Source organism: Amphiura filiformis, chromosome 4 (genome assembly GCF_039555335.1).
Source record: "Amphiura filiformis chromosome 4, Afil_fr2py, whole genome shotgun sequence".
In the NCBI taxonomy this organism is placed as follows: domain Eukaryota; kingdom Metazoa; phylum Echinodermata; class Ophiuroidea; order Amphilepidida; family Amphiuridae; genus Amphiura; species Amphiura filiformis.
In genome coordinates, this window is record NC_092631.1 from 53,380,072 (window position 1) to 53,393,971 (window position 13,900).

Consider the following 13,900-nt stretch of genomic DNA (forward strand, 5'->3'; position numbering starts at 1 on the left):
AACATGGACACAAAATTGACATAGCTTATGTAATTCAAATAATAAAATGTAATATTATCATGATAGATGCACGTTTTATTAAAACTTGAAAAGATCATTAAGTCCAATAATTTGTTTGTGTTAGCTTGCACGAGTCACAAAATGGCGACCCATCACGCATTTTCTGCATGTGCCGACATTAGTAACTCATAGTGACTGTCCTCAAACTAGCGCCAGTGTGTCTCAGGCCTGATAACGACCCCAGGTAATTTTATGCAGAAAGTTTTCTTGCGAACAGCTGCAGGTGACAATTAAACAATGAACACGGCTTGTTTATGTACATGCGTGGGGAGGCTTGTACGTCAGCTGGCGTGTTTTGGACATGTTCGGCGTAAAAAGTGTCGTTTTTCTTCATGAAAAATACCAGCGATGACCAGTTTTTGTGGGCTATTTGATTTACAGGTATGTCGGTTCGTCATAGGGTAGAAATGATAGCTGTACAATTTGTATAACATACAGTTTAACATAGGCCTAAACATTAAATGGGCACAACTCGACCTTCCGTATTATGCACAAGTATGTGGAAATGGCAGGCATACATCATCGGGACAGCGTGTCATCTATGCTCCACGAACTGCAGTGGGAGTCCCTTGAGAACCGGCGCAAATCAGCATGCCTTATTCTGATGTTCAAAATCTTCACCAAGTCTGTGGCCATCAATGCAGATCATATCCTTATCTAGACTGCCTAACTAGCCTGTATCTCGTTTCGGCCAAAGAACGTCTGTAATACATACCTGTTTTTAATGACTTTGCAACAATGTTTCTATTGTCAGCAATAACAGCTTGCATTCACACTTTTGAGTTTATATGGTGAATTTTCGTACACATCATAAATAAGTGAAATCAGAATATCCTGAAAGGAATTTAGGTAAAGAATTCAACGACACTGACCTCGCAGCAGCTAATGTTTTCATGTAAACATGGCGTCATTAAACATTTTAGCCTACGTTTACGTATCCTACTACCGGATCGTTGAAACAACAAAACCTCAATCCCGGCCTCATTCACGAATTCACTCACCTTCCTACACCACCAGTTGAAATAAAACTCGAAACATCCCGCGTTATTCCTCCAAACTACATGCACCTTCATTAATAAAAAATGGACATCCTAGTAGAAATCTGTTATCGAAAATTGTTTGATATAAAACGTCACCAAAAGTAATTTTTCTGAAGAGTAGATACCAGCGTGTCAAAATGGCGGCCGCAGTCGCATCCCCAGCTTTGTATGTGTACCCAGGTCACGGTATGTCTACGTGACGAACAGTCAAGGTCAGAGAACAGCGCAACCTGTCTGCTGTAATATAATGGCTCCGCCCAATGAACGGCGCTGTCAATCATCCTTATTGCCTTTGTCGAACAGACTTTTACGCAGGTAAGAGCTCACGCTGTCCTCACTTTTAGGATCGACGAAGCGTCAGCCCGACACAAAGCTGGTTGTGTAGGAGACTATCATCGTGATGCCCACGTTGCAACCATTGGATTACGGAAGAAATATTCATACCAGGACTGAAGCAAATGTGGCCATTTCTATGTTTGTACCGGGCATGTACCGGCCATTTTTCAACACGGAGCTAGCAGAAAATACTGCAAATTCGTCCAAGGTAAGCAAAGGGTTGGGGGATCGCATTTTTAACTTTGACTAAACTGTTTCGGAGTTAAGGCACGCTAAAAGTAGACCATTTCGGGGGCTGTATTTGGTGTACATGTGACGTTTTGAACAGAGTAAAAACGACCACTTATTCGCTATTGCTGAAGTATACCCGCCGAATCATGTACCAATACACAAGGTATTGGTACATGAGATCAGGTATAATCCTTATCCAGATGCCATCTTCAAACACCAGGTACTACCACCCTAACAAATTCCAGATCATTCCTGCTCGTATTCAACTCTACCAGTACGTAGTTCACCACGTAAACTTAGGCTCAAAATTCGGACCGCTCGCCAATAAGTTTACTGCTTTCTATGTTTTGAAATTTGTTGACGTTTTAACGATCCCGATTTCCGGTCGCTTATTTTAGCCGTGTCACGTCACATGCATGACGCTGGTGGATACCAACCAAACTTCAGAAAAAAAAAAACCTCGATCGCCGATAACGATGTGATATGGGACTTACATAGGATTACACAGAGATATTTCTTGCCAAAATTTGACCATTTCTAGGCAAGTTGGCCCTACTTTGTCTAAGTTATATGAAAAGGACAGTCTTAAGTAAGTATAAGTGCAACGCTTTTGATGTTTTGATGTTTTGGGAGACTGGGAGGGTTCAGAACAAAAAAATGATGGAGCCTATTCTTGACTGTGTAATATTCCTTCAACCAGTTGCCGTGCGGTAACAGTCTTACATGTATACGATGGACAGATAGTATCAGTTTGTGAATGAGGACATCGTATAAGTTCCTTGTACTAACCAGTTATACACGGAACATCATACTAATTTACATTCCCAATGGACTACCACAACATGCCACCTTCAATGTACAGCTGTAATTTTCTCCCAAATATGTTTCACTTACCATTTCTTGTTTTGTCCAAACTTGACCACCACATGGTGAAAGATTGATAGAACCCATTTTCAACATTTATGTTCCTTTAAAAATGATAATTCCATGTCAATATTCCCACCAGCAGCTTCCTAAATCTCCAACTTTCATGAATTGATCAGAGATGTTATCATAGCATGCTCTGACCTCTATGACAATGTGCTTGACCAAGCCTCCCAATTGCCATGTCAACTCCCAACCACACTCATTGGGAGATGCCTTCTTCCCAAATGCAGGATAGGATGTTTTTTTCCATCTCATTCCTTGCACTGGCTGACCTATTCTTCAATACCATCTAGTGCAGAGATAAGAACTATGCCTCAATAATGATGATAATATGCACACATGTTCCAGATAATGATGCAATATTGCACACATCATTGCACATGCATGGCATGCTATGTCTTGAAATACCCTCCACTCAAGCATGCAAGCATTAACCAATGAGGAGTTAACATGTTGGCAATTTAGAAAGGGTTGCCATTTCATGCCTTTCTGCACACATTTGGTGCTATGGATTACTGTGCTCTTTTATTGCTTGCACTGCCTTGGGCTGTATTGAGGTGTAATAATTGGAAATCATGATTTGGGGTTATGTTTTGGAGCATATACATTGAACATATACAGCTGAAATTTGACTGTGGATATTTAAACTTTCTTGAACAAAGTGAGTACAAGTTGGGGATCATATTTTTCAGATATGGAATAAGGGTTTTTAGTGCATTTTGAAGGTGGTAGGTGTGTGGGAATTCTCATAACTGGTGCAGATATCGTGTTTCGGAATGTAAACAACTTTGACAGCTGGTCCACCTTATATCTTACTTTGGTGTCATGCTGGGTAAGTCATACTGAAGTATGACTTGCCCACACTGGGTATACTAACCAGTACGCCTTTTTCCCCAGAACAATCACCTGGTGGAATGCCCTCCCCGCTTCAATCCTGACCTCTCCGTCAGTAGAGGCCTTCCGGGGAGCAGTCTCAAATGCCATGTAAAGGCATGTTCATTTTTTTACTCGCACGACGACTGTCAACTTGTAAATAAAGCACCTAGCACATTGGACTTTGCACCGTGCATGAGCATGACCAGTTTCCTTGACACTACATCCTTACTTATGGATCCTGTCAAGTATTGTCGTAGAAGTAGAAGTAGACTGAAGTCTTGCTGGCCAATGCTGGCAAGATGAGACTAGCTATTCACCGGCAACAAAATTTGTCAAATACTATATTACTTTTATATAAAAAATTTAAAATACCCGGTTTCATTAAATCTAGAATTATACGGTTCGTAGTCTCAATCATTATTTTAATGCAGCGTGTGTCATGGCATGCATCTTTTTTTTAAATTATCATATGCACATGATAAACGCGCACGCCTTCCGAATTTTGCACTTCGGCATTCGCTGCACATTAAAAAATGTAAATTACGTTCATTTACCTCTCTGATTCGTTCTCGAAATGCGTCAAAAGTAAACAAGCCACCCAATTTAATCTTCTTCGGGGGATCAGCTCCTTTTCTTCTATCATACACGTGCACAAAAGAATCTTCTTCAAATGAAGTTTGCGCTTCTGCTCCTTCGACGTCCGCCATGTTGTTGACTTCTTGTTGTTGATGTTGGGCGGTGTTTGATACTCAATCTGTGGCTGGGCTGTGCTCGAAATTGAATTTCGGTATTCTCCAACGCACTGCAGGGTTTATTGTTCTATTGTGTCTGATTAGAGCGCTGACATATTGGAAAATGTTGCCAATCAATCTTCCCAAAATCGATGCTTTTAACCAAACAGATGACAAGAATCTTAAGATTTGGTATATAAAACAAATATTGACTGCTTTTTATTCGGGGCATGGTTAAAATTATAGGCCCGCCGTGATCTCAAAACCATGACTATGCCCCTCGGCTACGCCTCGGGGCATAGTCATGGTTTTGAGATCACCTTGGGCCTATAATTTTAACCATGCCCCTCATAGCAGTCAATATTTGTATACCATGGATCAACTCCTGGATGTGGCAATCCCTAATTAGCACATGCCGAATTCTTATTTAAATTAGCCATAGTCTATAGTTTAATCTGTTTGCATATCATACGGTTTGTTACATTGTGATCAAGTTTAGCCTATGTAAGAAAGACATTTGTGAATAAAACATTTTGAGTTGAATTGAATTGAAAACAGGGGCGTAGCCAGCTTTCTTGGTGGGGGGGGCAAAATGAAATTTTTGGGGGTACAAATTTTCGCAAATGCATTATGTTTATTGTCATATCGTTGAAATTCATATTAAAACAAAAAGATTTCTTTACCATTATTTATGGTAGTCTATTTCATGATAAAATATATTCACCCGGAACACTTAACACTTTGACTGGATGATTCATTCCGAGAAAAACGATTCCACATGTCAAATGATTAGACAATTTAAACAATAAATTAATGAAATATTTGGATAGCAGGAAAATATCGTTTGAAAGACATTGAAAATCAACTTTGTCCTTTTATTACCAGGCACTCCAGTTAATGGAAAATCAACTTTGCTTTCTTCTTGCTAAGGATTTTAAAATAAATTTTAGGGCCCAATCAATTTTAGATTTAAAATATTAAATTCTGATAGATTTGAATTTCAAATCTTTAAGATTTGATTTTAAATATGTAATATTTAATTTTAAATCTAATACTTGATTGGTCCTTAATCACAATAGCTCACAATCACTTATGATTTATTTTAAATCCTTGAAATTTAGGCACACCAGTAGCTACCAGTAAATGGAATATCAACATTGCTTAATTTCTTCTTGCTAGGCACTCATGTGAATGGAAAATCAACATTGCTTTCTTCTTGCTATAGGGGAAAAAGTGGCGGCACTAGATTTTTCCTCGGCGGGGAGGGGGATGTGACATTTGGCGATTGGGTAGAAAAAACCAGAATGTTAATTATAGACATATCTTATTTTTTTATTCTTATTTGGATGAAATACAAATACAGAATATTCTGGTAAGTATATGAATAGAACACATTAATAGAAGGAAGTATAATGAATTATTCTATTGGTTAGACCCGTGTATAATAAATAGGCATATGTGACCCACACCAAGCAAAATGAGGACATACGTTATTTGACAGATGTAATTGTTCCAGGGATCGTTCATACAAGGTCTCTGGCTGTTCATTACTAGAATTACTTTGCTTTTCTGAAATAAACATTTGATCAATGAACAAGTATAATCAATTGACTTTTGTCCTCGATCGTTTTGCTTGATCAGGGCACATGCGTGGGCTAACAAGTTCAAATAACTCATTGAACCAGGGAAGTTACTTCTCGGATTGAATCAGTAACGGCATATTCCAGTTGAAATTCATACACCCCATTTAGAAGACATGAGCTTAATTTTCCACATACATTTCAAATTTGAAATGCATGTGGAAAATTAAGTTCATGTCTTCAATATGGGGTGTATGAATTTCAACTGATTCAATCCGAAAAGTTACTTCCCTGGTTCAATGAGTTTTTTGAACTCGTTAGCCCACGCATGTGCCCTGATCAAGCAAAACTCCATTTCCCGGCTCCATTTGAAAACCACGTGCGGGATATGAAGGTCATGTCTTCCACGGGGGTGTATGGTTTTCAACTGGCATAGTCTAATGTGTTGTATCTTTTCTTGTTGAATGCAATCAATGATCGGATGATTTGTATAGAACCCAATAGGTTTATGATACTATTTGTATTTTTACACGACAAGATTCTTATTGCGGCCGCCTACACACCCCCAACGTCACCTTATTATACTGCATGATGCAGTCATGTCTACAGTAGAATTCAATTCGACCTTTGCAGGACTTAAACCCCATTAAAAGCTATTAAACCAAGATAACACTCATTGAAAACAGCTCAACTGATTAAATCATATCTTCTCTGGTTTAATACACACATCATATGTTTCTGCTTTTACACGTACAATGGAGCAATGCGCTGGGATTATCCTTTCAGTTGGGTGAACGATTGAAGCGAGCGCTAGAGAACAATTGTGTGTGGGCATTGTTTACGAAATGAGACAATACGTGCTTATTGTTAACCAGCGTTCTTGAAAATGAGAAACATGGTGGTTTGCAGACTTAACACGGTTTGGAAATAATTTCTTCATATTTTTTGGTGTTATCTGTCGTTTACATATCCTTCCTAAAACACCAAAGTGCGAATATTTCCAAACATCTAAATTAGCTAAAAATTTAGGACATGTTACAAAACTATATTGTCTAGAATTTTAGAAGAGTACTTTTAATATTGGCCGGTTATTTTTCACACAGCGACGTTAACTAGGCAATGTTCTATTACCTATAACATTAACTAAAACACCAAAGTGCGAATATTTCCAAACATCTAAATTAGCTAAAAATTTAGGACATGTTACAAAACTATATTTTCTAGAACTTTAGAAGAGTACTTTTAATATTGGCCGGTTATTTTTCACACAGCGACGTTAACTAGGCATATCCCCATACTTTTTACGTAGGCTATTTGTAGAGGTCACGCGTCACTGGGAAAGAGCACTGTGTATTATGTACCGTATAGGAAAACGGACAGTAACTGCAGTATGGGTGGACACAAAATAGGCCTACCTACATAGTACCAAATCTGCTACAGCACTGGACCCACAATTACTTGGTACAGCAGAGATACTAAAATCAATACCCGGGATCGATACACGTGAATGTGCTATGTACGATTTGATATTCAAACGAAAATCTTTGGATACCGGGGTAGAAAATGATGAACATCTCCCGTAATTTATTTAGTCTAAAGAAGCCAGATTTGGTTCCTTGCACTTGAATAATTTGATATAGAAACGAAAATCTAATTTATGTTAAAAATTGCTACAAAATATATGTGTATAATAATTAGTGTGATAGTTGTTGGTATTATTCAGGTCTGGAATTTAACATTATAATAATGTTTTGTTAGAAAAATTAATAAATGATCACATCAAACAACCGTGTGTGTGGTACTACACTGGTACTCCCCTGGTACTGAACAGCACCAGCCAAGTATACCTTGGCGACGGTGTGCCTATGCAGGCGGCCCCAATATATGAATCTTGCAGTGTACTTACTTTGAGTGAAAATAACCAATATGGCAGTGTTTCAATGAATTTCACACATGGTTGCTTATTACAATAATATTATAAATATGATCGGGAATCCCAGGATGAATTTATTGAAAACTCTTTAACTATTCATGTGACAGCATGCAACTTAGATTCCATTTCACCATGATAGCTTAAAAAACGCGCTTCTAAAGTTAATCAAACGTCACGTACCTTCAATTAGCTCTCATTTTACCAACACTTCCAATTTTTAAATTTCTGACAATCTATGCTATTATTGTTACACCATTAGTGTGTGTTACATCGAGGTTTTTGTATAATCGTCATGATCGTTGCGGACAAGTATTCAATTTGTGACCACGAAAGTTAAAATGCTTACCATCTTCATCAATCTTGTTTTATTGTGGATCTACCTCTGCTCCAATATGTATGTTGAAGCCGGTAAGTTATTGGTGTCTGTGTAAATATATACTGGCAGCTAAATATAAACGTATGTTATTTTGTGTATTTTGTTTTTTATACTACGCTACGACCTGTTCTTAGTGTAGCATGTGATTGAACAATTACACACTTAAATATAGGCAGTCAAAAATGACCCTAAAGTAGTAATTTTTGACCCCATATGCAGGGTCATTTTTGACCCGGTACATGAAGTCAAATGATTTGACCCAAATTGTAGTTAAAAATGACTACATTTAGGGTCAAAAAATGATTTGACCCCTAACAGAGTCAGTTGAAAAATAACCTTAATAGTGTCAAAAAATGACTATATCCGGGGGTCATGATTAGACAATTACCCCTAACGTTGTTGAAATGACCACATTCATGGTACCCGGTTTGAAAATGACCCCGGAACGTGGGTCAAAAAAGGACTATATTTGGGATCATGGGTCATATTAATATGATGTCAACAACTGAAAATGACCCCTATGGTAGTCAAATTTGACTTCATCCAGGGTTATTTCAAATTGACCCCCTAAATTAGTCAAAATTTTGACTACCTATTTTTAAGTGTGTAGCATGGGTCTCTACGAATCCCATCTCTTACGCGCTAACGAAAGCTAAGTTTTAAGTATCTCTCTTTCTTTCTCTCTCTCTCTACCTTTCATAGATACTTCTATGCCGGTATTGATTTGTCCACCTCCTCAAAAAAGATCCCGTACCCGTCCAAAGAATTGCACAATTCCTTACTTTGTTAATCATGTTAATACGGCGACTGTGGTTACGACAATACATGGTGAAAAGCATACTGGAAGTCTAGTATCAACGGAGGCCGAGGGTAACTTTGGTGCTATCTCCTTTAGTTGTGCTGAAGGAACATTTACACTAATTGCTACAGATTCCAGTGGAAATGAATTAGAAAGTTGCACATTTAACGTTACATTCGGTAAGACAATGATACGCGTGTAAAATATGCCATAACAGCTTTCTTTATTTCCTTAAGTTCTCGCCTCCCATCTCTCTCTCTTTTTTGCCATTTCAGTCTTAAAATTTAATGCATATATTTTGATTTATTATTTCCTAATTATATATAGTTTTTAATATGATGTGTTCCACAGCCACAAGGAATGGCGTTAATCCGTCTAGAAAATTGTGGGGGACATTTGGCCTAAATTGCCCAAAAGTGACAGAAAAGAACAAAAATGGCTCAACCATGGCCACATCAAACACATTTTAAAATATTATTTTCGTATAAGCTGACACTTACGTACTTTATTCTATGTGATAGTCCATTTCCATGCTCTTTATATTTAAACTGGGCTCAAAAAGAAACTTATAATTTTTCACAAGGTCATACATGTATCTTAAAATCCTGTCCATAAAAGTGAACAAAAATTGCACACAGGATTATTTCAATACTCTACTTTAAACACATGTCAGTATCATGGTAACCAAAGAGTTGTCCAACTGACATAATAACAAAATGAACTGACATGGAACCGCTTCCAGGACCACATTCACAGCCCAATAATTGACACCCAATACAAGAAATCTGTGAGTAAGTGGAATAGTGTGGAACAAGACCTGTTTCTGGAAGAAAGTGTGTGAAAAGCAGAAGCAGCCCCTTTTCCACACTATTCCACCTACTCTTGGGAAATTATCACATGTGTATGGATCTTGTACACATTCTCACAGATTGCTTTTGCTGGGTGCCAATTATTCACCTGTGAATGTGGTCCAGGAAGCTGTTCCGTGTCAGTGCATTTTGTTGTTGTGTCAGTTGGACAACTGCTTGGTTACTGGGGCGCGTTTGGACCAGAGTATCCTGTGTGTAATTGTGGTTATCAGGATCCACAGCCTCGTCCCCCCACTTTTCTATAAAAAAATTGAGATTTTTATATCACTGGAAACCTCTGGCTACATAATGTTTATGTACAAAATATTTCTTGCAGATTAATTCGTTTAGCAAAGATATCGTGAAATTTGAATTTCGTTCTGGTGCACCAGAACGAAATTACAAGCATTGTCTATGGGAGCAGTGTAATACACATAATCATGCATAACTAGCGAACGCAAAATCGGAATCAACTGAAATTTTGAGAATAGGTTTTTTTCGTGAATATCTAATGAAAAATGACATAAATAGAGTACGCTAGGATCACGAAATACTCCTTTAAGATATGACCTTGTGAAAAATTATAAGTTTCTTTTTGAGCCCAGTTTATTACCGATATATCCTTAATCAACAGATGACGACACATGCAAACACGTAACAGCCATAACATGCCCGGAGATGGATAACCAGATTCAACATGTTAGCAGTTGTCATGATAGCATGATCACTGAAGAACTTGAAATACAGAATGCAACCCTTAATCCTATCAATGTAACGTTTGATCAAATCGTTCAAAATATTCAGCCGTTTTCCATCAGATGCGGGACGACTCTGTTGAACTATACGGTTTTGGATGCTTGTGGAATGAGCTATAGATGTACGGTTAACTTCACGGTGACAGCAGGTTTGTACTTTATAGAGGAACTTTGAAATTTAAAAAAATATATATACGATAATTCGCCGGCGTTATTCCATAATGGTGAACATGGTGAATAGTGGGGTACCGCGAATAAACAATTTTTCGAGAAAATCTGGTTTGAAGAAATGCCAACATAAAATCGAGTTGTGTAAATCAGACATTCATTATAATTATTTTGTAATTGATGTGAAATTTCTGCAGTAAAATAAATAGATTTTATCTTTATATACCATTCAAAAGAAATAAAAACACATTATTACTGGTAAAATGAAAACAATAAGTACAAAACTATACGCCACTATGGAAAACACGCAAAACGCAATACCCTAACGCCAACATTACGCCATGTAATCCCGCTGGGCTCGTATGAAGTAAGATTATTTCTATCTGAGATGGCATCCACAGTGGACCCCGAATTCATTCTTGTGGCAAGGATTTTATCCAAAACCGAGCACTCTTTTTCAGATGGATCCTGAATGCACCTGTAGAAGAGCTGAGTAAATGTGTATAATCATGTTAGTTTTATTTTATTATTTCAATTTTCAGCATCACCTGAATCCACTACAGAAACAATCAATAAAGTGCTGGTGACCACGAAAGCCGCAGAAACACCGAAAGCGGTAACAGCAACCCAAATCAGTCGACTTATGACAAACGATAACTCGACGATTTTGACAACATCATTAGTGACAGATACGGAAGCCACAGAAACGTCGAAAGAAGCAACAACATCCAAAAGCAGTCAACCTACGACAAATGAAACCAGGTCTTTTTCAACAACATCATTGGAGACAGCATGGGTAACCACACACGCCACAGAAACACCGATGGCAACAACAGAAACAGAAAACAGTCGACCTATGACAAAAGATATGCCGACGGTTTCAACAACATCCTTAGAAACATTATGGATAACTACGGAAGCCACAGAGATGACGAAAGGAACAGCAACATTCCAAAACAGTCAACCTAAGACAAACGAAACCCCGACGGTTTCAACAACATCATTGGAGACAGCATGGGTAACCACACAAGCCACAGAAATGCCGATGGCAACAACAGAAACAGAAAACAGTCGGCCTATGACAAACGATGACCCGATGGTTTCAACAACATCCTTAGAAACATTATGGATAACCACGGAAGCCACAGAAACGCCAAAAGCAGCAACAGCATCTCAAATTAGTCAACCTACGCCAAGTGAAAACCCGACGGTTACAACAACATCTTTGGAAACAGTATGGATAACAACGGTAGCCACTGAAACACCGATGGCAACATCAGAAACCCAAAACAGTCGACATGCGACAAATTATAACCCGATGATTTCAACAACATCCTTAGAAACATTACGGATATCCACGGAAGCCACTGAAACGCCAACAGCAGCAACAGCATCCACAATCAGTCGACTTACGACAAGCGAAAACCCGACGGTTTCAACAATATTCTTGCAGACATTTATAACCACGGATGCCACGGAAACACCAAACGCAACAACAGCATCCCAAATTAGTCGACCTACGACAAGTGAAAACCCGACGGTTTCAACAATATCCATGAAAACAGTATGGACAGCTACGGAAACCACATTGGAAACAACCAGGAAGAAAACGCTGTTGTTTCCTGGTCTTGTATGTGCAGTTACTATTTTAGTGATACTCATGGTTATTGTAATCTATTTCGGCATCATTCATCTTTTTGCAAGGTTTGTTACTCTATTCCTTTCTCCTAAACAATTAAACGTTAGTGGGATGCGCCAAAGTTTCATTTTTTTCTTCTCCATTAATTTCTTTTTACATTTTGAGCTAGACAAAATTGGCGCATAAAAGTATCTCTAAAAGACATCCCCACAACATATCCAAAAAGGACGCGAAAGAGAATGGGGGAGAAAAATGCTAATTTGCATCAAACAAAAATGGCCGCTTATGCAGGGCTCAAATTTCGAAATTGGTCGATTCTGGGTATGTATTCCTCTTATTATTAGGATTCAGAAAAAGTATAGTTTAACCTGTCTCCGATAGTTCTTGAGTTATAGGTATAAAGGTAAAATGTCAAATTTTGGTTTCCACAATTGTCCACAGGGGTAAAAAATTGTTCCGATATTCACCAAGGTGGTCTCAAATTGCTCCGCTTGGAACAACAATTTAAACAAAATGTGTATTATATCACCAATTTCAACAAAAAGAGTCTTTCAAAAAGGCACAGTTCACGGATCAGGTGTATATAATTTGTTCTAACTTTCCATTTTCACATCTAAACCTACTCTGCACTGATCTTACAATAAATTAGTGATTTGAGGCATAATGATACCTACATCCTGACTCTGGCTTATATAACTCTCCAGCAAGAAACTCTCCAGCATTGAAATACAAACTTCCAAATCAATACCACTATCATATGCCTATTGAAATTCAATTATACCATGCAGATAAAAACCTTGGCCCAATAATTATATTCCAATTTATATAAGCAACCATTACTGGGTAAAATAACAGGAACTAAATTTCGTCAGTAATTGGGTCAATCGCCTGTATCAAAATATCCAGTGTATTTTTCATATATGCTCAGCCTTATCACAAAATCAACAATAGCATTGACCTTACCCACCAATCAGTAAAGCCTATTATAATCATGTGATGGCTCAATCCAATAGTAAACATGCTTAGAAAAAGGCAAAAAAAAAATAGTCCTGGCTGCCATTGCCTCAATACAAAATAAGATGTGCTAAAAAGTCCTTGTCATGTGGGACAGGATTAGACAAAGGGATACAAACCTGGGTATGAGACATTAGGAATTATTTCCTAGCCTCTTAACCACAGGGTTGATGGGCTACAATAGCTATTCAAGACACAGTGTATGTAAGGAATAAACTGTGCATATGAGATATGGGTTCAAGGGGGGAAATGTTCACTCCGTGAACAAAAAGTAAATATTATTTGATATCAGAAAGACATTCCTCGTATTCATGATGCAATTTGATATACGCTTCTATCCGTTAGCTAAAAGCCTATTACTTTCTTATATTTTAACAGGAGAAAAAACTTGGCACATCATGATGGAAATCGAGACCAGCATCAGCAGATCATACATAATAATTTAGCGTCGGAACCACGGGTCCCAGTGAACTTTGTACCACTTCCCTCTCTACATATTACAGGACGTTTGCAGACAATAGCGTATATTTCGGAAAATCACTGCTTCAACACCACTACTTATCAATATTCCGTATAAAATAATGAAA

At 37.9% G+C, this 13,900-nt stretch overlaps 2 protein-coding genes across 2 annotated transcripts in view; one reads left to right on the top strand and one right to left on the bottom strand.

The window, feature by feature from the left end:
• LOC140151063 (structural maintenance of chromosomes flexible hinge domain-containing protein 1-like) overlaps positions 1–4,197 on the bottom strand; it is a 135,379-nt gene extending 131,182 nt beyond the window's left edge. The window contains 1 exon segment of the mRNA XM_072173263.1: positions 4,025–4,197. Coding sequence (XP_072029364.1) covers positions 4,025–4,177 — 153 coding nt within the window. The 5' untranslated portion in view covers positions 4,178–4,197.
• A 3,795-nt stretch (positions 4,198–7,992) lies between these two features.
• On the top strand, positions 7,993–13,890 carry LOC140150259 (uncharacterized). The gene is made up of 5 exons (XM_072172264.1): positions 7,993–8,122; positions 8,793–9,068; positions 10,372–10,641; positions 11,203–12,364; positions 13,692–13,890. Exons 1-5 carry the CDS (start codon positions 8,053–8,055, stop codon positions 13,888–13,890), a joined length of 1,977 nt encoding a protein of 658 aa, XP_072028365.1. The 5' UTR covers positions 7,993–8,052.
• Positions 13,891–13,900: the final 10 nt, after the last annotated feature.

Coding starts and splice junctions, on each gene's coding strand:
- LOC140150259 (XM_072172264.1), top strand. CDS start 8,053: ATGCTTACCATCTTCATCAATCTTGTTTTATTGTGGATCTACCTCTGC. Junction 9,069..10,371: donor CACATTTAACGTTACATTCG/GTAAGACAATGA, acceptor CTTAATCAACAG/ATGACGACACATGCAAACAC. Junction 12,365..13,691: donor ATCATTCATCTTTTTGCAAG/GTTTGTTACTCT, acceptor ATATTTTAACAG/GAGAAAAAACTTGGCACATC.